Below are 26,126 nucleotides of genomic sequence, written 5' to 3' on the forward strand. Positions count from 1 at the left end.
ATATGAAACTAAGCCGACTATCACAACACTATCACAGCAACCCATCCTAATGCAGTCGTCCCCCTTTTTCTCAAGGGATGTGTTGTACTGTATTTACGATCGGAGCGTCCACAGCGAGCCGAGCTTCAGTTCGTTCGCCTCTTAAGAGGAGATTGATTTTTTTGGGGGGTCACTGAGGATGTAGAGAGTGCAATTATCACATCTAATGCAATGAAAGCAATTCCACCCACCCAGTAAGCTAATTTTAATTGGATGTTGTGGGGAAATGAGCATTCATGAGCGGCGCTGAATACATAATCAAGATCTGGAATTAAAACATCTCAAGCTCACTTATTTTGAAGCCGTGACCTGTTCAGTACCGCGCTCAGTCGAAGGAACGAAGGTCGCAGAAGACCAATTGGACCCCATTTACTAAAAAACACCGACACGTAACGCTAGTTGTTCATTTTATGTCGAGTCAAATGGGGGCTATTAAACGCTGCTTCGGCTGCAATAACTCAACAAACGAATCACAAACACGCTTTTATATTTGTGCGCGTTCGCCGAACACAGTCGAGCGAAGCGGCTACAAAAACACGACCTTTCAGAGAGTTGAACCTGCATCGGACTGCCTGATTAAAATCACTTTATTGCGTTGATTAAAATGTTTTATCGCATACTTTGCAAAAGACAGACGCTGTAACCAGTAACGGCTGTACATGACATCACTCAGATTAGTTATCAACAAAAAAGTAGTCCCAATCACAAGCCTAGTAATTACAAAAAAAAAGAGGTAATCATTCTCTGTGCAGTATTTTTAATGCACTGATTATTCATTTCACTACAGCAGAGAATAAAAAGTACATGTTTTATGTAAAGTTCACACAACAATAAAAAGCTGCACAGTCCTGGTAGATGAAACAGGAACACCAGTCTGTGTTTTTGTGGCGGTGGGTAACGCCGATGTGCATGCAGAGACTCCTGCACTTTAAAGGGGGAGATTGTAATTTTCTGCTGATACAATTTCCCCTAAACAGCTATCGGTAGACGCTAGCTAATGCGGCTGCTTACAAAAGTCTCTCGTTTTCATGAGGAAGGTGTGTCGCCATAAAGTGGTCCTAGTCGAGAATATTTACTTAAGATGAAACTGAGTGAACTCATCTTCCGGGACGGGTCCTGATCGAGCCGGCCGAGCCGCCTCAGTAGAGCTTATGAATGGGAGAATATTCGGAAAACCAGTACGAGGTGTTCGTCTTCACTGGCCAAAAGCACCTGAAAACGTGAACACTTCTTTTCTCGTTTTTCGAGACAAGCGGCTTTCCTGCAGATGAAACAATCCCACTTCTATTTTACTTGTACTAAGGTGCAGCTGGTTAATATTTAAATGAGAGTCTGTCGAGTTCACTTGTGTAAATATCATCAACTTCCTGGAGAGGTAAAAAAAAACTAAAACAAAACATGACAGTCTGGACAAAATGTTTTTCCTCCCACATAATCTGTGCTGTTTATGCAGGAAGGGGGGCAATCCTGTCTCATCTCAGCAGTCAGTGCAGCTCGTCACAATGAAATGAAAACACTCAATGTGTGTGTGTGTGTGTGTGTGTGTGTGTGTGTGTGTGTGTGTGTGTGTGTGTGTGTGTGCAAATATCTCAGCCCTCCCTGGACTTTTCCAGTTATTCCTCGCTCCTGTCAGTCATATCGATCAGTCCTGCTGCTTAACTCACACGCCACTCATGGGCATTTAGTTGAGTCGATCCGAATTTCAACTTCCAGGAAGATGAAAACACGCCACGTCCCCCGTGGACGCTCAGACAGACGGGCGAAATCTTCATTTTGTTCGTTCGCGTCGTACGTTAAAACCTGCTGTCAGTGAGCTCTAAAGAACGGGAAGCGGAAATCATTATCACGAGATGTACACTTCTATAATTACCTGTTTGGAATGTAAAACATTCAGCGGCTGCAGAGCTCGGAGACGTTACAGGAAATCTATCGGGTAAATCCAATTATTTATTTTTTTTAATTTTTTTTTCATAAATCCTTTTTCAGCAGGGTTCAGCAGAGAATTTCAGGGTTAGTGTGCGTCGCAGATGTACAGCAACTTTTCAGTCCCGCGTATCACCAGTAAACAACAGGAACCCGGCAAGATCGGTACAAAAGTGGCCAACTTTAAGTTGTCTATTCCCACCTGGCATTTCATGTGTCTCCACATGTGTCCTCAGCATTGACAGGATATAAAAGTGTTCGTAGCTTCTGGATCTGAAAAATAAGGCTGATGCTGAAGTGTCTTAAGGTGCAATACCACCGAGTGCCACTAGAGGTCGGCTCCAAAAAGCCTCCGGCTCCATAGACTCCCATTCAACTTCTCTCATCAGATACAAAGTGAATAAAATGTGTCCATCAGTTATCTCGGTGTTGTTAGCTAAAGTCACTCCTTCTTATTAGTTTTCTGGAGGTCCATCTGAAAATAATCCCTCATTCATTAGAAAATGAGACGTGTTTTTTTTTTGGGGGGGGGGGGGGGGGGGTGTCTGTTTGATTGACAGGTTTGTTGTGCACTCAGGTTACAGCTATCGGTGGGTGGGATGTAGTTTTGTCAAGTTTCTAATCAGATCACTCAGATCCACCGCTGGCTCCTCCCCCCAGCTCGTCCAAATATGGTCACTTCCTGCTCCAAACCGTTCTGAACTAGCAAAGATGGCGACGGACAGAATCTGAACTCCTATTCCTCCATCGTCACAACTTAATGTGACTTTTAGATCAGGGGAAGCAGATGGAGCGTGACTCTGAGGAAGGTTTGAATGACTGCATGTGATTGGGGGATTGTCTACAGGGTACAGTGGTCATGTAGAGGTGAAGTATGACTGTAACACGCCGGCTTTCTTGCAACATGTACAATAAGACGTGCGGGCAAAGAGGCAATCAGACGGTGGGATTGATATTGAGCTTTGAGAGAAAAGAAGCCGGCGGCAACAGAGTTAACCACAGCAAATGGATCGACTCACTTCTTAGCTGAAATTTTGTGAAACGGGTAAAGTGCTGTTCTCTGCAGGAGGGAGAGAAGAAGGTTTACGGAAAGGTCAGCGAGCCAGGAAGTGAACGGGAAAACACCTTTGGTCCGTTTCTCTCTGGATGTTTTTCTGATTGAACCTGATGCTAACCTCAACGGAAGTGTTCAGTCTAATTGAGTAAACCTCGTAATAGGACAGCGACATACCCGACTCACGTTACTGCCACTGAATTCAAATGGATTTCAGTCTTTTATATTATTATGGATTTCGAGGAGTCTGTGTTTTTCAGGACGAATCTTCCTGTTTGTCTTTGATAGCAGGAAAACCTCCCTGATCTTCTGGGAGTATTTCACAAGAGAACGATGTCCTTCAACAATAACATCCAGCGGCAGGACAGGAAGAGTTTAGCATGAACATAAAGGGGCGGGGGGGCTTTATAATATCTCTGCCCTTAAATATACCCACTCAAATTAGTGTCCTGCAGTACCCCTAGATCTGCAAATTTGATTCATTTTAATACATTTATTAGCCTTTAAGACCTGCAGCTTTTGTTTTTTAAAACAACATAATTCTATATTTAATATTTTTGGGCTTTACACTACTCGTCAGGCCAAACAAAAGGTTTTTAAAATTGAGCGCTGGTTCTGGCAACAGCTAGTTACATCAGTAACTACTATTTACTTTACTTAGTTTGGTCGTGTTTTTTTTTAAGTATCCCGTAGACACCAAAGTACAAAGTCATTCTTATGTCATTAGTCGAGCTGTGGTATCGATTCACACGCTAAATATGAATCCATCTGCATTCATACACACATTGTTTGCTGCCTTTAGCCTCACATTAGCTCCGTCTTGACAACATATTGGAAATTAATAGGAAGTTTGACCTGGAAACGGCACATAATTAGCTGTGAAATGCTGGAGTGTTATGTTTAACTCAACACTTTCTAATCAGCCGGAGGAGGAAGGCTGCTGGTGTCCACATCACATTCACCTTCTCTGGTTAAATCAACGTTTTGACATCTAAACGGATCAATGAGGCTGCAGAAGCGTTACTTTGACTGACTGTGAGTTATATTTTCATATCTAAAGAGACGAAGGGTCGGAGTGTGTGTGTGATGAGGAGATGATGCCTCATTAAGTGCTTCATTGGCGTCAGTGGAGCTCTGACTCCTCTAACTCGTCTTTACAAAGAGACCAGCGATGTATGAAATCACTCTGCTGTTAGCATGCAGAGAGAGACATCAGCGAAAGACGCAAATGTTCAGAGCGACTCGTCTGTTCTTCTCATTTCGGGAGCTAAATTATGCGTTCAGGAAGTGAGCACGCAAATACTTGGAGAGGTAATTCAGCAGAGAAAACACGGCGTGAGGTGAAAGGAGCAGCCGTCGTTTCCTCTCACCTTGTCCCACTGCCTCTCTCGGTCCAGAGTGATGATGATCATGGACGGATTCACCAGGTAGCCGTTACTGTTGAAGGAGAAGTCGTTGTGTTCCCAGGTGACGTTCAACATGTGTCTGGAGAGACAGGAAAAAACAAAAAGAAGGAGTTAATATTCACAAAACATCAGCAGTTTCCCCAAAAAAAGCCTGAGTTTCAGTTTTCGTAATTACAGATGACGTTAAAGTTGTTTCTGATGTGAAGGTTGAATATCGAGAGCTGATGTTTAGCTCTCTGCTGCTGTGAAATGAAAGGTTTTGGTAATGTTACCTGCTTGTTTGGTGCACTGATGATGATAAGAATCAGAGCTGAGATAAAATAAAAATAAAAATAAATAAAGGCTTGGCTTGTTGCTGCAAATCAAAAGGAAAATCCAAATATAACCCAACTCTCATCAATATCATGAGCTGAGATACGTATCATTTTGAGAAACTGACCTAGAGAATCATAACTGTTCGAGTTCTAGTCGCAATATTGAGACAATAAGTCATAATTGAGAGACTAACGCTGTTTTCCAATTGGTGTACTAACACTCACTGTTTTGAGTGCGTAACTTTGTTCACAGTACAGAAACATTCAGTTCACTACAAGTAGCAGGATGATGGAAGAAAAAAAAAAAAGGGCGTGAAACACGTCTAAATATGTAAATCGTCTTCAGATGCCTTAATTTGAAAATTCCTTATTTAGCTAATTCACTCAGGGTGGGAAGTTTCCAGCGTGTACTTAATTTCTTTCAATAATCAATCTTTGACAGTTTTTTTTTTATTTTTGCTCGCAAAATCAATAGTTCCTGCTGATTAATCTACTAATTGTTTCAGCTCTACTTCTCCATTGTGCAGAAAGTTATACATGCACCTTTAAGGATCATTAAACTGCTTCATTACATTGATTGGATAAAGTCGAAGAACACAACGAGCCTCGTCTGTGAAAAAGTGGACTCGACAGAGACTCGAGGAGAAAACGTCTCTCTGCCGCTCGCAATCCCTCAGTTTCATCACTCACGGTCTCTTCTGTCAGACCCGCCGAGCTGCTCTCTCACCTCAGCGCCACTCCGGCAGAGGTGATGAAAGCCTGCTGAGAGGAGAGCAGCCTTCAGACCGGTCTGTGTGAAAAGCCTGTTTAATCTGGTAATCCCATTAACAGGTGAGTTGAGTCATTATCAAAAGCTCGTTTGGAAAGAGAAAAAAAAAAAAAAAAAATCTCCAATCAAGCGTCGGGGCTGTTGGTGTTTGATCTGCGATGACCGACTGTAAAAGCCTTTGTTCATCCTCGCCGAGCTTCACGTTACTGCTGCTGCTTTAAATCATGCCCACAGGTCTAAACGCGACGGTTTGTACAGTATCAAAGCCCCGGATTATGTTCAGCAGCGGGTGGTTTGGGTTTACAAAAGGAAAAGTCGTCTCGCTTCGGGCTCGCAAAGCAAAACGACTCGTGACATCAGAGGGAGCGAGTGAGGTTTCGTAATGCAAATTTATGTGTGTGACGACGCTCGTGCCGCTCGGTGACCATCTCCAACGACTCACGTTAACATTTACACTCAACACACTCCCGGTCTCTGACCTTGGCTCACACCAGCCAAATGCTGGTTTTATTTGTTGTTGTTTTTTTCATTTGCTGATTACATTTTTTTCCCAACAAAATAGGATTCGCTCTGCGCTCGGTGGCACAGATGGTATCAGATTGCACTTTTGGGTATGGTTTAAAATGACGAGAGGCCACGCCCCCTTCACCACTAAATTACCTCCAAGAGATGCAGGAGAGCACTCAGCGATGAGGAGATGGATGGCAGCGGGGCAGAGGACACAATTTGGGAGACTGACAGCCACCGTCACACCAAACAGATGGGAAGTCATGAATAAATAAGTGACTGTTGACCTCTTTTTTTCTGCCCGGTCCCGCAGATGCAAGTCTGAGCAGTTACTGTTTTATCTTTGATCTATCAAAAATGAAAGAGAATCCACAGATGGATTGACTCTCGGATCCCCAACCATCAGGACAACCGTCATATACGTGTCCTAAACAAGGACATAAAGGATGTTATAGTCATAACCAGTCAAATAACGACTGTCATCTCGAAGAAGTGATAGAGGAAACTGTCAGGCGTGCAAAGTGTCAGATTTATTCCTGAACAATTGCACGACTTCTTCTGCATCAGCCTCATTTTTCAGAGCCGGAAGCTACGAACACTTTTATATCTCGTCTAGACTTAAGTGGAGTTGGTGGGGGAAATGGGATCGTCTGGTCTTGAGTGAGGCCGCAACTGTCTGTAAGTAGAATTTAAATGTCTCTTCTTTAACTTTAATCAACCAAACCTCAGCTCTCGTTCCTAGTTTAAGAGGAAGGACTTGACTTTTCATGGACAAACAGGAGAAATTTTAATAATTAGACAGTTATCAGTGTTTGTTTGTTGGTTTAAGTGTTCGTCCTGAACATCGTCCTTCTGCTGTTTTCCGACTCATCTTGCACAGCTGCAGCGACAGCTGGTGCATCTTCAGAGTGCATTTTCAAACACCCAGGGGTTCATTTTAAAATGAAAGTACCATCCTTACTGCCTATTGAACAATTAAACACAACAAACGAGACACCATAAAGTACACAGTGGAATACTCTTGCTCTGGATTGGCTCCATTAACCTCAAGTTGGGAAAAGTTTTCCTGCAAGGAGCCTCTCACTCAAGTCATTTCTGAGTGTTTTCTTGCTTAGCAGGTTTCTGAATGTAGCCGAGAGCCAAGGGATTAAACTCTTTACCCCCAACATTGCAGTTTACCTGAACAGGGTGTCATTCGTAACTGATGGCTTGACGGGGTTGTGACAGTCGCTGTGGCCTTCAGGAACGAAGCCCCTTTGTTTCCGAAAGCTCTGCACGCCCTTCACCACAATGGCCACCCCGTCCCGCACCCTCTTCCTCAGGCTCATCCTCCAGCGGTCCGTGATGATGCTGATGAGCCCCACGGGGAAGCTGTCGGGCGGCAGGATGTCCGGGTTCCCCACGGCCAGGCTGGGGATAATCCAGATGTAGCCCGGCCCCACCAGCCCGGCCTCGGTCGCCAGGGAGAACAGGTACTGGGCCTCTTCGTGGGAGCAGTAGACCAGCAGCACCTGGGCATCGATCTGCTGGAGCACCCGCCGCGCCCGGATGTCGTTCATGCTGTCGGCGGACATGTCGAATGTCAGCACGTCCTGCAGCTCCCACATGAAGTAGCTGGTGTCGGTGAAGGACTTGATGTAATCCACGTAGGTCTCGTAACCCGGGTAGAGGCTGGTGATGACCACGAAGCTGTCCCAGTTGTACTCCTCCATCACCTTGAACATGCCGTTGATCTGCTGCTCGATGGAGGATCCCAGCTGCAGGAAGTTGGAGCCCTCGCCCTGGAGGAAGAGGAAAACATCATCGTTAAGGGGAAGACCTTTACGGTTAGTTAACCCCCTGCACACGATAAAACTTAATTCAGTTCGTACCGTGAGGTCTCTGGAGGACCATTTTCAGAAGGAGAAGACCACACACACCCAGACAGAGAAGTGAGTTGCCCCACCAGCGGGGTCCGCGTCGCAGCTCTGACAGGAGCTAAGTGCTTCTGCTTTATTTTGCTCCTCCAGGAGCCGCGGACTCATTCATCACTTTAAACCCACATGTCTTACTTTTGCCGTGCAAACACTGGCCATCATCCATACTTGCAAATTCAGAGGGATGGCGCTATCACTGTGGCTGGCGTCCGCTCGCTGGTTCAGGCTTTTCTGAAAATGCATCGACCTTGAGGGGAGGAATGAGGTGGGCCGACCCGTCATATTGCTGCCATATTGCTGCACCCAGTACTATCAAAAAGAAGCGCAAGAGGAGAGGAAATACTTCATCGTATGTTGTGCTGTGATATACATTTCCCTTAGGATTGAAACTGTGCACTTCTGGTGAAGAAAAGCTTCACGACTCGCTCCGAATTTAACGTTTTTCCAATCAGTTGTAAGAACTTTTCTGATTTGAATCATTCAGAGATTCAAGCCAGAAGCATCACTGCACCATTTTTCTGCGATGTGATTTAGTGTTGAGTTCCCTTTTAAAGCTGCTGTCTGTAACATTTTAACATCAATGAATCACCGCAGGGAGGAAAAGAGAGTCCGACCCGTGCACATTACCGACCTCTCGCTTTACATTTGGTAGGAAATATGTTGAACTGAGGGGAACTATCTTAAATCAAACCATTAAATCTCCAGTTGTTCATGTAAATAAGTTGGTAATTAATTTGTTTTCAGCTCTGATGTCCTGCAGAACTTTTTTTTCCAGAGGAGGGAGACATCGGAAAGTCGTGTCAGCCCAATTAATGACTCTTAAGTGATAATCGATGATCCATCAATAAATAGTTTTAAATAGATAGATTCATTACAACTTTCCCTCAAAGGCACCATAATATCAAGGTGAAGGAAAGCTGTGGTTTAATTAATGTTAACAAAACTACTCATTATACATCAGTTATTATTAAAATATGTAAGACAGCTTATTAACTGCTCATTAACAAGATTAATCCCTTTCTGAGATTTAAAACAGCAGAAGACTCACAAACTGATGTGGATGGCTTATAAGAAAGAAACATTAACAGTTATATTAAGCAAGAATAAATGAGTTATTAACCATTCATTAATTAATTTGTTACAACACAGGCGCTTTATAAAGGAAACCTTATAAGAAATAGAAGAAACTCCTAACGATCCTGTGGGCATTAGCTTGAGGTCTGATCTTATCTGTTCATTGTGATTAATTAAGGAGGCCCAGTTAATGTGACAGTGATGGACTGATTGAGAACAGGGATTATTGATGGCTTCAGCAGAGGCAAAAACAAACAGCATCACTGCATCGTGAATCTAATGTGGTAGCGTGATATTACTGAGTGGGAGATGTTGTTTGTTTTTGTTTTTTTTAACTTAAAAAGAACATAGCATCTCTCTGAGGTAGAAATAGATGTTCAGACTGTGCTGTGATGTCGGCGTGGAGCCTCTGAACCTCCGTCAGGCTGATAGGTAGGTGCCCCCCCCCCCCTCCCGACGCGCTCCCTCTCTGGGGAATAAAACCGCTCGGTCCGAAGCACGGAGCCCCCCGGTGCTGAGAAAATAGAGGAGGTCAGCTACCCTGAGACTTGCAAGCGGGCCTGTGATCTTATTCATTCTGTCTGCTCGTTGTCCTTGAGAGAAGTTCAGCGGTCCTGTGATGTATGAGCGTCTTACACTTTCAGACGTCACGGCTAAATCCACCTTTTCTTCTTTTTTTCTTTCTGTTCCTGTGTGACTGTACTCACACCCCTGAAAGCATTTTCCCTTTTTCTGCTGCCTTATTTCTTCACACTTGTCCCTGAGCAGTGAAGACGCCGTGTATAATAAAAAGCTCTTTTAATGCATGGAGCTCCATGTGTCATTCATTTTATTCATTGAAAAAGAAGCCAAGCAAACCACAAGGAGTGCAAAGAAGTATTTAATATGAAACTCCACAGATCGTATCTCTTCTTTAAAATGCCTTTTCTCTTATATCACTGATTCATATTTACATAAATGATTTCACTGGAGGCTGGCCGGGTGCAGGGATCTTACACAGGTTAGTCACGGAGGAGCTCCACAAGATCATATAAATCTACTCATTTTCTCCTTCCTCTCATTGTCCGGCAGCAAAAATCTGCCTGCGTTATTGCCTCATTCCAAACCTCCATCAGTGGAAAGGAAAAACTTCCTGGAACTGGAAGAAAAACCTCCAACAGTAGGAAGGAAAAACTTTCTTTTAACAGGAAGACAACCTCTGACAGTATGAAGGAAAACCTTTGTTTTACAGTAAAGAAACCTTCTCTGCAGCGGTGCCGAGTTTGTTCCCCGAGAGGTGCCGAGGTGTCGGCGAGGTGTTTACGTGGTGTTTCTGTATGCTTCGTACATGCTTCCCAGCCTGTGGGTCTGTCAGATTAAAGTCACCCCCCCCCAGCCCTTGCAAACTACAATCTCAATTAGCGGAGAGCAGACTGATAGCGCCGTCCAAATGAGCCCGGGGCATCACCGCAGGCTCGGCGTCAGCTCAAAGCCTCGAGTCACGACCGCCTCGTCGCCGTGCAGAGCGTACAGAGGGTAGCATGAAACGGCTAGTCAGCTACGCAGAATGAAAAATGAATCCTCCACGAGTCGGGATGACCTGTTTACGAAGTAGATGAAGACGTAAGAGTTCAGTAGGCTTGAAATGAGCAAACTTGTGTGTTTTAACTGAAGGCAAACACGTTTACACGCATTCCCAACGGACACATTGAAGGCAGGACTAAAGGTTCCTTCTCTCAGTGTTTCTCTCAGAGAATTCGGTGTCTTTTGTTTTTTTCTTTTGACAGTCACGACATGATGATGAATGTAGAAATTCCAGCAGCTGTGAAACATTTGCTGACTTCTAAGGCGTGTCAGTGCACTGCGTTATCACCGTTAGCTGAGGGAACACGTGAAACTTAGAGGATGCTGAGTTGCTTCCTCATTTATTCTCTTCAAGAATAACTCGTCCCGCCTTTAGACGCCACAGTAAGTCTGCAAAATGTAAGTGTGGTTTTGTAAAAACTCTGCACAGTTGGTCCTATCAAAAAAAATGATGCAAGTTACAACTAGAAGTGCAAAGTCAAAGACAACATGAGTCACATTAGACTCTCGAAGATGTTTCATTTCTCTTTTGAAAGATGTGTCTTCAGCCAACAATCCGCCAGGAACTACAGTTTGTAGATTATAAACCTCTTATATTTAATAACAGTAATAATCCATTCAGACGATAGTGAATTTAATTTTTTAATAAGCGATAGTCCAGGTGCCTCCACTTACAACTGCTGCTATCCCAGACTGTGACCAAAGCTCCATCAAGTGCTAATAAACATTCTCATCGGTCGTGCAGGCATTTGCCTTTGAATAAATATTATGAACATATTTTCAGACCTTCCCTGAACGCAGCATGATTTGAAGACTTTTTTTTTGTTTTGACGAGTCGTGACGTGATTTGAACGGTAGTGGTCGGCAGCTGAAGCTTTCTGTGGAGGAAAAGACAAACTGGTGAACGGTGAGTTCAGGACTGAAGGTTTTGTTAGCAGTTTTGTTGCAGAGCGAGAATTTGGTCATGTGGGCAGTGTGTTTCGGTAACGGCTAACTGGCTATAAAATAGTGGAGTAAGTAGTCTTATCATGCCATTATTTATAGCATGCAATGCATTCTTTCATAAATAAAGTTGCATTGATTGATATAGTGAATAAGGAAAAACTCTTAACAGCCAGAAAACATCAGACAACAGGAAGTAAAAACTCCCTTTTTAACAGGAAGAAAACCTCCGACGGTATAAATGAAAACCTCCCGTTTTACAGGAAGAAACCTTTGACAGAACCAGACTCAGCGCTGGCCTCTGCCTCGACAGGAGAGAACATCAGAACTCCCTAAACATAAATACTAAAACCTCAAAAGCGCTTCGACAGAATGCTGCTGGAATCCTCTAAATCCAAAATGACCATAAATTTGATTAAACTATAAAAACAGTGAGGTAAAAATCTCTGCTGGTTTCTAAATATCATCTGGTGTTATCGTCCTGCCCGGCACTGTGAGCGCTGCATGTACGACGTGGGTATCAGCCTTCGATCTCTTCAGTCGGTAAGCTGCACTTCCACAATGTCATCAAACCAAGCTCGCAGTAATGGTCTATAGTCCCAAAGCAGATTACGGCCATTGAGTGAAAAGCTTAGCTTCTCTCAAGGCTGAGATTACATTCACAAGGGGAAAACACATGGAAGAACTCGGGTCTGTTTTTCTAGCACGGTTCTAGAAAACGCCGCGTTCGAATCTCAAGCAGAGTCGTGTTTAAATCCTGACGTGTGCAGGTGAATGGATGCTTCACGGTTTAGTTTTCTTTTTCTTTTTTTTTTAACAGGCCACGTACACAAATCTTTACCTGCTCGAAGACGTCTTAGAGGACGGCTGAAGGTTGATGGACACAGACTTTGGAAGGCATCCAAAAAAAAAATCCGACAGAATCAAGATATTGAAGTCAGGAACTAAAAACCTACAATAAAGGTGGAATTAGCGCCGAGGATGTGGATCGGTGTATGGTCGCCTCCCCCCCCCCCCTTCCTCCCCCATCTCCCCCCCCCCCACACACACACACACACACTCTCCGTCTCTCTGTGAAGAAGTGACTTCTGGCCGCGGCTCTTTTGATGCGACATATGTCTGCCTCCGCCGCGCAGCAGGAAGTGGCCCGGCACCGCCTTCCTGCGCTGCTGACGTCACGTGGATCCTGCACGGTGACCAGGAACACACACACACACACACACACACACACAACTCCCTGGTCGTCTGCCATCCCTCACAAAAAGCATTGACTGTGGTACCATATAGGTGGTGTGGAGGGAGAAGAGCATTGAAGCGTGGAAGTTCACCCGAGACAACCGAGAGAAAAAGACCTGCAATTCTGTTTTCTAAAGTCAGAAGCCGAACTAATTCAAATGCCTGTAAACGCTGTGCAATTCTTCACATTTCAGCGGCGTTGATATCGGAGTTACGCCTCGTCTTGCCGCTCTCCGCGACCGCGCTGTTCGCCGGTCTGCTTCAGTCGAGACAGGTAGCGCCCGTTTTAAAATGCAGGACGCGGAAGTGGAGACAAGTGAGTTCAAAAAGTAGATGGAGAAAAAAAAAAGAAAAAAGCAGTTGCTCTAGTTTTGAGAAACGCCTCGGGCTCGTGTTCCTGCAAAGACAATCAGGGTTTTTTGGGGTTTTTTTTGCTCGTGTCTGACTCACATTTGGTTTACCTAAAGCGCTCGGGCTCGGAGGATGTGATCTGTCTCACCGCAGAACAGATCCTTCAAAGGAGGCTTTGAATTTTAAGGTCGGGATGTTGAACTAAAAAGCGTAATGACCTGAAAGAAAAAGTAAAGAAAATGTACGCTTCATCTGTTCTGCAATTATCAAAATACAACAACCCCCTTTTGAGCGTGTAATTAGTTTTGATTCTCAGCAGGTGTCTTTGTTTGTTCGGAGATTTCTGAGAGCTTTTTCCAACCATATGACATTAGAAACTGATGGTCTGTTTTGATGAATGAAAGCGTGGTCCTGCAGAAATGGCAGTTTTAGCATCTTTAATGCTAGTTTTAGATGCCTAAACATAGCCACGTGTTCAACAAACCATGTTCAACAAACTGTGACTTAGGCTATGTTTTAGACTGCTAGCCCAAATCCAATATTTGTTGTATAGTTTTTTTCAAAGTCTGAACAGCAAGTTAGGTTGGGGATGTCTGGACAAACCAAATCTCATCTGTTCACTTGCAAATAACAGCGCGGACATTCTGTCCTGCAGATCTGATTTGAGAAAAGAATCCGATTTTCTTGCAGCCTTATTTTGTCGCTCAGGTTGAAGACTTGTTGAACGCTCTGTGCGGTTCTGTCCGGGGACAGTAGTCATATTTTAGCTTTGAAACCAGGTGCATGTCCAGCTTTCTGTTGGCTTCACAAACACGTCAGTGATTTCTGTCAGCCATTATTATCTGTATTGATTTGTCTGCTGTTTACACGATGAATGGGCTCCTGGAAAATGATTGATGTGACTGGCAATAGTGAAGCACTTAGATGAAATTTAAATATGGCTGCTTAAAAAAAATAAAAAATAAAATAAAAATCCATATTCTCAGTGTTGTTAACTTTGCTTCCTATTTCCAGTCTTCATTTTAACAGGAGTCTCGTCCCCGGCTGCCTGTGATGTGACGGGAATAGAAAATGACAAAGATAATGGCGTGCCCTGATGTTCCCAATCAACAAGCTGAAATGTCTCGAGGACAGGAATCGGTTTATCACCTAATTCTCTGCTGTCACTTCAGGAAAGATCAAACTGCGTCCTTTCGGTGATACGTATGAAAAATGAATGAGCTCCATTGCCTTGTTGACTATCCTTGACAGCGTCCCATAAATCAATCGACGGGCGGCATCCCTGATTATGAGGAGAGACTGGAGGAGGGTTGGACCAAAATCACCTCCGTGTATCTACATAACTGTCATACATGGGCACATTGGTACATTTACAGCACTTAAATATTAATACATTACTAATTAAAGCATTGATAGGTGACTGATGTTGTTTTTCAAGTAAGCAGAGACACAAACACTTTGATTAATAGACTGACTAATAGAACATCTTATTGATGTTTCAAACTTTGAGTTTTAATCTGGTTTTATTCGAGTAACTTTGATTACATTATGGATCGGTCCTTTGTTTTTTTATATAGTAAAAACCTGGACTCTGTGATAATGCTGCTAAACTTTCCTCATCTCTCTTTGGCTGTATCATAAAACCTCATTAACATTTAAGAGTAGTTAAATAAATATTAACAATAAACATTCTGTTCCATTTTGTTTTTTTCCTTTTTTCTTTCACTTTAAGTAGAAATATAATAAGTTTATATTGACATTGTATCTATTTGGCAGATCCTAAATGTTCAAAGCCAATTACATATTTTCCGAGAAAGAATTTAGGCAAACTTGTTTGTTTCTTTCGACTGAGCTGCAACCATCTCAGATATTCAACCTTCTGGGAATGCATTAGTTTATGTTTAAATACACTATGAACATTATTAAAACCCGCAGAGACTCGGGTTTACTTTGGTGCTTGAGTGAACTGCTTTAAACTGAGAGAAACTACTTCAGTTGGCGAAACAGACTTTGTGATGCTTTAGAAATGGTAACCTTTGTATTAAATCCCATATTGACTGCAGGAGGACTGAAGGACGTACAATATTATTATCCTAAGGAATCTGAACTTCTCCGGCGATACACGTGTCAATCACAGGCCTGTTAACCTCAGCGGGTCGCAGAAGATTACGCTGCCTTTCCAACTGGGACCATCCATATTAATAATGCATGCACTTACTGTTCTGAAAGGCAATTTTAATGCCTTCACTAAATGTCACGTATTAATGGTCTCAACTTGCTTCACCGGCTAATTACTGATGAAAAGCGGCCGTTCATTTTAACATCTGGCAGCCGCTGTCTTTACTCGTATTTCTTATTACACATGTTTATTCTGTGATGGATTAAGATGTATTTTCTGTTGCTGTCCTCACGTCGGGGTGGTTAGAGTGTAAATGAGCAGCAGGAGGCGCTGACTGCTGAGGGACATGTCTTTTATTGCCACGAGGAGCCGTAACATGTGTTCTGAAATGGATGCAGCTGACGGGGGAGCTGCCTCCAAACTCAGGAATTAAGGAAATTACTCTGGTCGCACTGACGTCTCCGTGTTTCTTACACAAGAGAAAATGCTTCAAGATTCAAAATGGAAAAACATCATGTTAGACTCTAAAGGTTAACCATCTTTTCATCCAGTCTAAACTGTTTGAAGCACACGAGTGGGTAGATCATTTCTGATTGTTTAAGAAAGGTTGTATCCCTTCAGATGATGCGTTTCAAGGAGTCAGTCCATTAATACTATAGATAAAAAGAGAACATTTTGATCAATTTGTCATGATTAATTCAGGTTCATATTGGTTGCCAAAGCCAGAATTAATCTCAGAATTGTTTGAAATTACGTTTTACTTAAAGCTCTATTTCTGTCCAAACATGTTTTCCATAAACACTTGTTGTGGAAGTATTTTCCAGACAGTAGAGTGTTTAAACATGTATGTTGCCCATGTTAAACACGTATGTTGCCCATATTAAACATGTGGGATTCTTGGAACATTTTCATGGTGTAATGTTTGAAGTTCATGTAGAAACTTTTCCACATCGTTTCTCCATGTTATCATATGTTGCAACATGAGGTAAACATGCGTCATATATGTGATCACATGTACCCAATGTGGAAAACATGGGGAACTCGTGTGTATTTTTTCTGAAAGGGCATTGATTCTTTTTTTTAAATGAGGATCTTTTTTGGGGTATGGTTTAGATCCAGCTCAAACTGCCTTGAACAGTAATGAATGCTCGTGGTCAAATTTTGATACTTTCGATGCTGTTGATCATGATTTCTTGCGTCTCCTTGTATGATATTTTGACTGTAATGGTCAGATGTACAAATTGCTTTTTTTTTTTTTCTTTTTTTTTTTTTTTATTAAACTACAAATCACAGAAGCCTTACAGGAAACGTGGTGTCCCCCAGGGATCTGTTCTTTCCTAATTTCTCTCTTGCTGTATGCCGATGATACGAGCTTGTTATTTTCAAATGAAATAATGTTTCGCATACAGTTTTTAGCACTTTCAGAAGTTTTTATTTGTATTTAATGAAAAAAATTCATGTTATTGACAAATTTCCTTTTATCTAGTGCTAAAATCAACTTATTGCAAATCTAAACTAAACTTTTCATAGTATAATTTCAACTTAGATACCGACTTTTCTACAATCATTTATTTTCTTAAAGGGGCAGCACGTACCATTAAATAAATCATTATTATTGATGTGCAACACTTACTTTGCACTAAATCTTTAAAGACATCCGTTTACAGAATCATTTTCCAGGACCTCCAACTGTATCTGGTGCTCAGTTGTATAACAGCGTCTCTGGCAGAAGACGTTGAAATGTCACAGAAAAGAAATCCATTTTGAAAGGATTATAGTGGGTCTGTGTGGCTGAGCCTTTTGTGTTGTCTGTTTGCGCCCCTGTCGATGGATCGTTACCGCTAAACCTTCCAGCTTCAACTAAAATGCAGGTAAATGTGTCTCGAGCATCCCTCGAGCCGTTCGCCTCACCTCAGAGTCAGGACAACGTACGGCACTCATTCAGGACTCAGGATTCAGGATTCAACAAGGAGCTCTTAAAGTCCAATAGTTACATGAAGTGACCAACTAAAACCTGATTTATCACTTGTTGAACTACATTCAAAGGATTTATGATTTATGTTTGACCTTGCTAAAGTTTCCCAATTCAATGTCCTGATTCTTGAACTTGGTGCAACACTAATGCGTTCCTGAGCAACTTGATGTTTCTGATCTTTCTCAATCATGAAGTCATTTTAAAATGACAGAGTATGGCTGTCTTTCCAGTGTTCATTATAGCTGATGTAATTAGCCCTCAGATAGATTACTGTACGTGTGGGCTCCTTCGTGATGATTTAACGGCTCTCGAGAAAATAAATCTGCAACGTGAGTGGAATCGTGATGGAAATGATCCCGTTGTTTTGCCACGAGGATTGTAATTAGCTTGAACTCGGCTGCAGACTCTGTTTGAATTGATTAGCTGAATATGTAAATTCGGAGCCAAACGGGCATCTAACTTACGTACGAGTGGGGAGTACTTGACACCTGACAACAAACAGCCACAAACAATAATTGTGCCCTGAAGCAAGGCTTCAAAATCAAAGCTGCTGAGAGTCCAATGGACAATTTGTCATCCATGATTAACAGAGATATTCATTGGTGTCAAGGCCTGTGGTGTCTCTGTACTCTAGATATGAGGAAAACCTAATCTTGTGTCAGATCTCGTGGTTCTCACATTAGCAAAATACCAAAACAGCAACGATAGAAAGTAAACAAAGCCATCAAGGTATTTGTATTCAAGCATCGACCAGGAGTGATGTCACCCGTTGGTTTGTGAACGTCCGTTATGAAGATTCCATCTTTGCTAGTTCGGAGCAGTTTGGAGCAGGAAGTGACCATATTTGGACGAGCTGGGGGGAGGAGCCAGCGGTGTCTCTGACTGATCTGAATGGAAACCTGACAATACTACGTCCCGCCCAGGGATAGCTGTAACCTGACTGCACCATAGGCCTGTCAATCAAACAGACACGCCCCCAAAAACAGGTCTTCTTGAATCTTCTTTTCTAATGAATGAGGGATTATTTTCAGATGGACCTCCAGAAAACTAATAAGAAGGAGTGACTTTAGCTAACAACACCGAGGTAACTGATGGACACATTTTATTCACTTTGGATTTGATGAGAGAAGTTGAATGGGAGTCTATGGAGCCGGAGGCTTTTTGGAGTCGACCTCTAGTGGCACTCAGTGGTATTGCAGATGAAGGTGCTTCTGTATCAGCTTCATTTTTTAGACCTGGAAGCTACGAACACTTTTATATCCTGTCTATGGTTGTCCCTCAAACCTAGTTTACTCAAAGATTTATTTTCACTGCTGTTTTATATATAGTATATGATAGCCCCTTATCATCTCCTTATTGGCTCTCTCCCCATCCTTAAGCCCCCCCCCCCCACACTGACCTTATATGGCAGGACGACCGCAGAGCCCCCCCCCCCCCCACACACACACACACTGACCTTATATGGCAGGACGACCGCAGAGCCTCCGCTGATGCCCACAATGGGCACCGCCGTCTGCGTGGAGATAAAGTCCAGGATCTGCGCCACGGCCTCCGAGCCGATGTTGTCCTCGAACACCACGCCATGGACGCGGTTGGTGGAGAGCGTGTCGCAGATGCGGGTGAGCAGCGCCCGGGGGTTGGTGTTGTTGACCAGCACGGTGATGGGGTTCACCTCCAGCGGCAGGTCCATGAAGTTCTCCCGGCTCAGACGCCCCTTGATCTCCGTCTGGTAGGCGGAGCCGCTGAACACCACCGCCACGTTGACGGAGGGCGCGGGGATCCCGAACGGCCGGCCCGAACAGCGGAGGGCGGCGCAGAAGAGCAGCAGCAGCAGCGGCGGCCACCACGGGGAGTCGCTCCAGCGGCCTAGACGAACGCCCATCTCAGTCACCTACTGCCTGGATGGAGGGAGGGGTGAGAGCAGAGGAGGGGAGGGGTCGTCAGAGACAGCACATACAAGGACCAGCTCTTATGTTGTGATCACACTAAGTAATCAACGGCCAACCGAGCAGCCTTTTGTTTGGACTTTTGATAAATGACCTTTTAGCTTCATCCCAGCTCAGCGTGCTGGTCTGCCTGCCATAACGGAGTAAGAGCCCATTAGCGGGAGGCCGGCGTCGGTATTTTTAGAGCGTGTCAGCGTGCAACGCGAGGCTGCGGCCAGGCTGTTGCGTCTTAGGGCGGCAGCTGCCACCCTGCTGCTGTTGTATTCTGCAGTCCAAAACCCAACAGATGGTGTCCAGTGTTTAATGCAACAAATGGAGAACAAGAGGATTTTGCATTTTTTTTCTCTCGTGACATTAGTTTTGATGCTGTTACTTGATTTTTTTTTTTCTTTCAGCAGTTGAAACGTAATCTTCCGGAGGTCTGCAGGCGTGCATCGTCGCCGCGCTGATTATCGACATACATCATTTGATTTATAAGCTGTTTGGGGGAAAGTTTTCTGTTTGTGAAACTGAAACTTTGAAAAAAAATCTATATTTAGAATTGAATTAAAACCTTCACGCTGACCTTTGAAACAAATCCGTGCTCTTTGTGCAACATTGCAGCACTAATGGACTGGATGGCGACCAGTTACTCTTGGCCGTACTTTCTTTAATTACCTTCAAAAAAAAAGAAAAAGAAACGACTTGTTTCCCGCTGCCCTCTGGAAGGTAACGGAGGAGCGACGGCGGCGTGATGTCGGACCCTGCAGCGCTAGTTTAGACAAGACAGCGGTTTGTGTTGAGCTGTCAGACATACTTAGGCTCTTTGTCAAATCTGTCACCGTGGTGTTCGTGGCCCCGAGGGAGAGCTGCGCTACCGGGCCCCTGTCACACAGACCTGATCCACCAGTGGGGTGAATATATTGTAATCCCTCAGTAATCCCCACCAGGCGTCATGGCCTGCGGCTTGATTGTAGCGTATAAACTTATCAGGAGATTTGGTTGCTGCACGAGGTGCCGTCCTCGCTCCGCGTTCCCACTTCCTGTTTTTTGGGGGGAACGGGAGCAGCAAGTCCTCCTGGAAATCCCCCCCCATCTCAGACAGGTGAAGACAGGCAGTTTGGGAGCACTGCATGCTTGGATGCTGCTCCATCTCCTGAATACTTATGCGAGGGAATTTGTTTTTCCAGTCATGTCACATGCTGAAACCCCAAAATAAAAGACATCCCACATGCCAGGTGAGGCCGTACACTCGATGTCCTACACGTGATTGTGCGGGTAAGCGCCGCCTCATAAATCATCTCATAACTTGATTAGTCGTCGCCGTGATAGGGCATCTCAGCTGCGACACGTTTGTGGGTTAATGTCGTTGACGGGGATCGACATACGTGGTCCAAATACTTAAAAGGCCATCAGACCCTCCGTGTGTTTAATCAACACGGCGAAACAGCTGAGACGGATAGATGAAGGTCGAACGCCGAGCGGTGGATAGAGCATTAAAAGCAACAAGGGAATGAGTCATCAATAACTTCCTGACATGGCTCTGTGTTGCGGAAGAGCTGCAGGGAGTGTTTTTCTGAAGATTTTCTGAATGTAAAGGGGAGGAGCCTCGTCAGATAAATCCTCCACAAACATCACCCTGATGTCCAGGATCAAGAGTCGCATCCATCAGTTTTACAGATTTCCGATGGACACTCTGCAGCCGGGTCGTAGCCGGTTGTTGAACCGGATAGAGCCTGAGTCACACTGTACCTGGTGACCCGGTGAGTGAAAAACAATCGCCACGGAAACCATGGCACACTTTACACTGCTTGCATATCGACGAGACCCGTTTCATGAAAGCTTCTTATGAAAGTACTCCGATATTACGTAACGACATTTAAATACATCATTATTTCATAAACACAAAAGCTACTTAGCTCTTTGTGCTTCTTATATTATTAGCTTGTGTAATATTGACTGAAAAGAACTTGATGAACTCCCGTTTTATTTACAGAATTATAAAATATTTGTAAAATCACAGTCGCCCTGAAACCTGACATGTTTATTTTTGAATTTTCTTTTTTTTTCTCTGCTTAATACCCAGGTAATGATTTTTAAATAGTCAATAAATCATAGAAAAATCAGATAGTTTATGCTACTATTTTCTTGTCTTAACATGTCATAACATGTTGCTGCCACCAGAAGGTGGCGGTAATGCACCTAAAAGCTGTTTGTGTCATCGTTAATCATTAAACAATTGTTTTGGTTTAAAATGCACACACTAACCGCGCAGTGTTATTTTGTATGTTTTGTGTTATAAAAAAAATTCTGACAATTCACATTGATGACAGAAAGTTAATAAATATTGAATGAAATAGAAAACATATATGATGAATTATACACAGTAATAAACTAGATTTTGACTTTATATTAGTTCAAGTCAGGTGGATGTTAAAAAGGTGCAGGATTGTGTCTGAATGTGAAACAGAACCGACTTTAATCTGATTAAATGTACACTGTAATATATGAATAATTCACTGGATATATGTACATGTGATATAAAATGTGTACAGACACATAAACAATCATTGAATTCCCCCATTCACCTAAACTTTAAAACTCTTTAAACTTTAAGATCCTTTTAATCTGAATCACAAACGTGATCCACCATGTTTATGTGTTATTTGGTTATTTGAGATGGTGGAGATATTTATTAACATGATCTACACACTTTATTTCAGAGCTCTTCCCGGGAATCACAGAAAAGTGATGTGACTGAAGAAGAAGCCTCAGATTTGATCACATCGACCAGTTTCCTGTTTCCCGACGATCAGACCGTGTAAACCGATAAACAGTGAGAATAATCTACTAAATAATGAGAGACGAGATTTAACAAGGCTGAATGTAATTTTCAAAATAAAACCGGTGCACCAGGCAGGAGGAGCAGCGCCTTCACTTTGTGTCTTCTGCCTTTCAGTCTTTGACTAACAAACATTTAAGATGTGCTTATCCCCCTCTAGTGGGTGACATACGCTGGAATCAGTTCCTGTGCAAAGCTGCCATTCAGGAAGTAGCTGCTCAGCTGCTCTGTCTTCCTGTCGTTGTATTATTTCACTCCGCGCCGCCTCCACGCCTCCGACAACCTGGACGCTTTTGATAAATGGAACAGGTAAATATTCCAGATATTCCACATCTGCATGCGCATGTTATCTGCTCCTGTGGATTAAATATTGTTGATAAGGTGAATTGAATTTTGTCTGCACACACGTACACACTCGCATAGAGTCAGTGATGAGAACGTGAGCACATTATAATGCACACGTGGTGGAGAATATGAGGTGCGTTGTATTATTTCACATACGTGTGTCTTCATATTATGATTCCTTTACTTGCTTCTTATCATTCTGCACATCGTTTTTATTATAGAAACGTATGAAACATGCACGTTCATTTTATTGGCGGTGTGTCAACTGTAAGAAGACTGTTTATATATTTCTATGAGGCTTTCCCCTTTGAGAAAACCCGGCATGGAGAAGGAGAAAGATATAATTCCAGCGAGTAACTGGTATACATTTCGGGTCAGACCGTCAACACCGAGTTCTACTGTGACCTTCTGAAGCATCTGAAGGTCGTTAGCATTATTCGCCGTTTGTTAACTTGAGTTTAGCTGTTTGCAAAATTAACTTTATTAGCTGATTGGTAACATGAATTTAGCTGTTTGTTTGTTTCGGGGAAAATTTGCTGTTTGTTAGCATTCTTAGCTGTTTGTATTGCTGTTTGTTTGTTTAGCAAAATTAGGTGTTTGTTAGTATATTGTTAGCTTTGTTAGCTGTTTGTTTCAATGGTTTTTTTGCAAAATTAGCTGTTTGTTAGCTTTTTTTAGCTGACTTTAGCGCTGTTAGCTGTTCGTTTCACTGGATTTTAGCAACATTAGATGTTTGTTAGCTTCGTTAACTGACTGTTAGCGTTAGCTGTTTGTTAAGTGTTCAGTGCAAACCACCTGAACTGGCTATTGTTACCACATCTGTAAAAGTTGGGGCAAATAAAAAATAAAAAATAAATCCACGGGAGAAAAACGTAAGTCAGTTAGTCATTCAGTTAGTTTTGATGATTTGGAAATCCCTGCGTATTGGCATGTTTCTACATTAATATTTATTTGCTGTTAATGTTCATATTTCCAACCTACACAGTACATATTAAAGTCCTAATGTGTCCCATAAACTCGCTGCAGAACTTTTCGACTCTTTTGGGTGTGAAGCCTCATAAAAAACTGCCGTCTGTGGACGAGCTGCTGCTGAGCTATCGAGTTCTCCGACTGCTTCCTGATGCAGCTCATTAACGCGAGGCTGCGGCGGTAAATACATCTGGCTGAGGAGCGCGCTCTCATCGGCGCAGTGTTTAATGACCGCCTTTATATTCTGGGCATGACGCCTCTGCTGCAGCTGTGTAACAGCGAGCACCTGTCCCGCATCCTGCTACACGATCGATACGCGCTCGTCCGCGTTGATGAAGTCGTCATCGGTAAAACCGCCGATCGTCCAACTGTGACCTTTTACAGGAATCCGACAAAAAAAACGACGACTCCTCTATAAACCAGGAAATATGAGTCCATATTCTCTGTACGAATGCACGAAGCAATTAATTACAACTACGACAGAGCAGCTGCTGCATCACCTCACAAAGAGCCTCCGTGATGATGCAGTGACCATATTTGTGCTTGAGATCTGAAGCGTGTCTCAACGCTGTCCGTCCTCCCAACAACACGTCAATCAACAAATCAACGGGGCTTTTTTTGTTTTTTTCAGAGTTGCCAGCTTTTTTTTTAAGTACAACATTTCCTGCTTGATCGTGTAGCTTCGATGAACAATGCACGATTACTGAGTCTGGGAGGAGGAAACCCTAGACGCAACAGAGAGGAAACACAAAGAGGGAGTTTCATACTAAAATAAGAGAAACAAAGTCAATCTAAAATTAGCTTCTTTTTTTAACTTTAGGCTGGTTTTGATTTTGTTTATTGGGGATGGATGAGAAGAGTTTTACTTTAAAACAGCTTTAACACTTTCCACCCTGGAGGTCTCTGCATCAGGACCAGGCTTCATGTGTTAAGAAAAAAACAAACTGGTACCACTTTTTTTTTTAAGGTTGCCGCATTTGTTGTGCTTCATCTTTGGTGCATTGCAATTTTTTGAGTTTCAGTTTTGAATCTTAAGAACAGGTTCAGAAGAATCTGACTTATTTGTAAATGGCTGTTATTTAGACTTCGATTAGGCACAAGTTAAAAATGTGGGACAAGCAGACTTCTGTGAAAGTGTTTCTCATCCGTTGGGTTGTTTTTCATTTTGGACCTCACAGTTTTGCTGCTGTTACTGACTATATTTTCGGAGTTGTTGTTTTTTTAAGGTAAAAAATGGGCATATGCTGATTCGTCATTTTTTGTGGAGGATTTCCTGTCATCTGTATACCTGATTTTAAGACGGGGGATGTGGAAACCTTTTAAAAAACAAAACAAAGTGATGCCAGTAATTGTTGGTATTAGTTGTAATATGTGTCACTGCCAACATTTTAAAGATATGTTGTGGATATTTTATGCTTTGGATAAGTAATTAATGACCTAAACTGCTTCCAGTAGTATAGTTGTACAATCTTGCCAACCTGCCTATGAAGAAAATGTTAAACTTCCCAAATGTAGGATGGATGGCGCGCTGTGCGCCTCACTGACTCAGCAGGGCTCAGCGCCACCTAAACTTGAGATTTATTTTTGTAATGCAATTTAATAATTAGACCGCCCAGAGAACACAAGCGACAATCTGACCTTCACTGTTACAACGAGCGAGGATTCATTTACCGCCACATGATTACAACGGTCTCGTCTCATTCTGCTTTCACCTGTACGACAAAGCTCTGATTTAAAAAAACACAGCCTTGCTAATCTCTTCAAATCCACGGCCATTTAACTAATCTGTAGATTTGTATTTTAATGGAAAAACCATTTAACTAATCTGTAGATGTGTATTATAATGGAAAAGCCTTTTTTTTTTTTTTCAGGTGCACTTTTTATTTTATTGTTATTTCATCTTTATTCATCAGTGTAATGACGATAATATAATGTCTGGCTGCATAGTCCATTAGACATGTGCGTGCTTTCTAATTTTAGTTCCCTCACTCGCGTGCCCGGATGTTTATCTTCCAATAAAAGTGACGTAAAGTTGCATGTGAGCAGCTCACTCAGGACCCGTAAAGCTGAGAGACACTTCAGAAACACAAACACACCAAAGCCCAAAAAAAAAAAAAAAAACTGCGGCACGGCAGAGCGCACAAACAAGTCCTGCATTCATGCCATTATGTTTGCAGATATCTAATCAAACATTAATGCATGAGAAAACAAAAATGTGCTCTCGTCTGAGGCTGCTTGCGATCCCAGAACTGCACGGTTTGTGTTGGAAACACCCTGCTGGGAAGGTTTTGTGCTGCTCTTTTCCACTTTGCCAAACAGACTCCGTTTCCACTCCTGTAATTATCTGTTCAGTCACACGGCTGCTTTTCTCTTTATTCTTTTTACTTTTGGCCAAAGCGTTGTTCCTTTCTACTTCTGTTTATTGTAGTCTCTTTGTTTTGTTGTTAAAGGGCAACAAGCTCCAATCACTGATGTAATAGTAAGTAAGACATCAGTGCTGAAATTGATGCGTTTGATTTAACTTCACTGGTCCGGCAGCCTCTCTGTCTTTTTTTTTTTTTTTTTTCAAACTCTTGAAAACTGAAACGCCACAAAAGAACAAAATGCAAAGTCACATTTCTTTCATTTAATTAGGCTGCACTGAAGCATCCACTCAACCGGCCACTCGTCCTTTACGGGACACTGACAGGAAAAATATAGTCGAAGGAATAAATTAAAGACTAAAGAACTGTTAAAGAGAGGAAGAAAAAGACCAGTGGAAGTTTGCACAGAGGAAATTAGATAGCAGATTTAGTTTTAAAGCAGGCAGGGACTGATTACAAACGCCAGATCAGCAATGAAACAATTTGTAATAGTT

General features: G+C 42.8%; 1 protein-coding gene across 2 annotated transcripts in view; it reads right to left on the reverse strand.

Annotated features, from left to right (window-relative positions):
• grin2ca (glutamate receptor, ionotropic, N-methyl D-aspartate 2Ca) overlaps positions 1-26,126 on the reverse strand; it is a 54,335-nt gene that overhangs the window by 18,683 nt on the left and 9,526 nt on the right. Inside the window, exons 2-4 of one of the 2 annotated variants that reach the window (XM_069165277.1) lie at positions 18,645-19,086; positions 7,192-7,793; positions 4,387-4,501 (exon numbers count right to left, since the gene is read on the reverse strand). In XM_069165277.1, the coding sequence (XP_069021378.1) occupies positions 4,387-4,501; positions 7,192-7,793; positions 18,645-19,070 (1,143 nt within the window). In that variant the 5' untranslated portion in view covers positions 19,071-19,086. Of the gene's footprint in view, positions 1-4,386; positions 4,502-7,191; positions 7,794-18,587; positions 18,608-18,644; positions 19,087-26,126 lie in introns of those variants that run through there. The other variant, XM_069165278.1, reaches the window with a different exon arrangement.

The sequence above is a fragment of the Embiotoca jacksoni genome, unplaced genomic scaffold, assembly GCF_022577435.1.
Source record: "Embiotoca jacksoni isolate LCO1_2020_lvr unplaced genomic scaffold, fEmbJac1.0.p SCAF_34, whole genome shotgun sequence".
Lineage (NCBI taxonomy): Eukaryota > Metazoa > Chordata > Actinopteri > Embiotocidae > Embiotoca > Embiotoca jacksoni.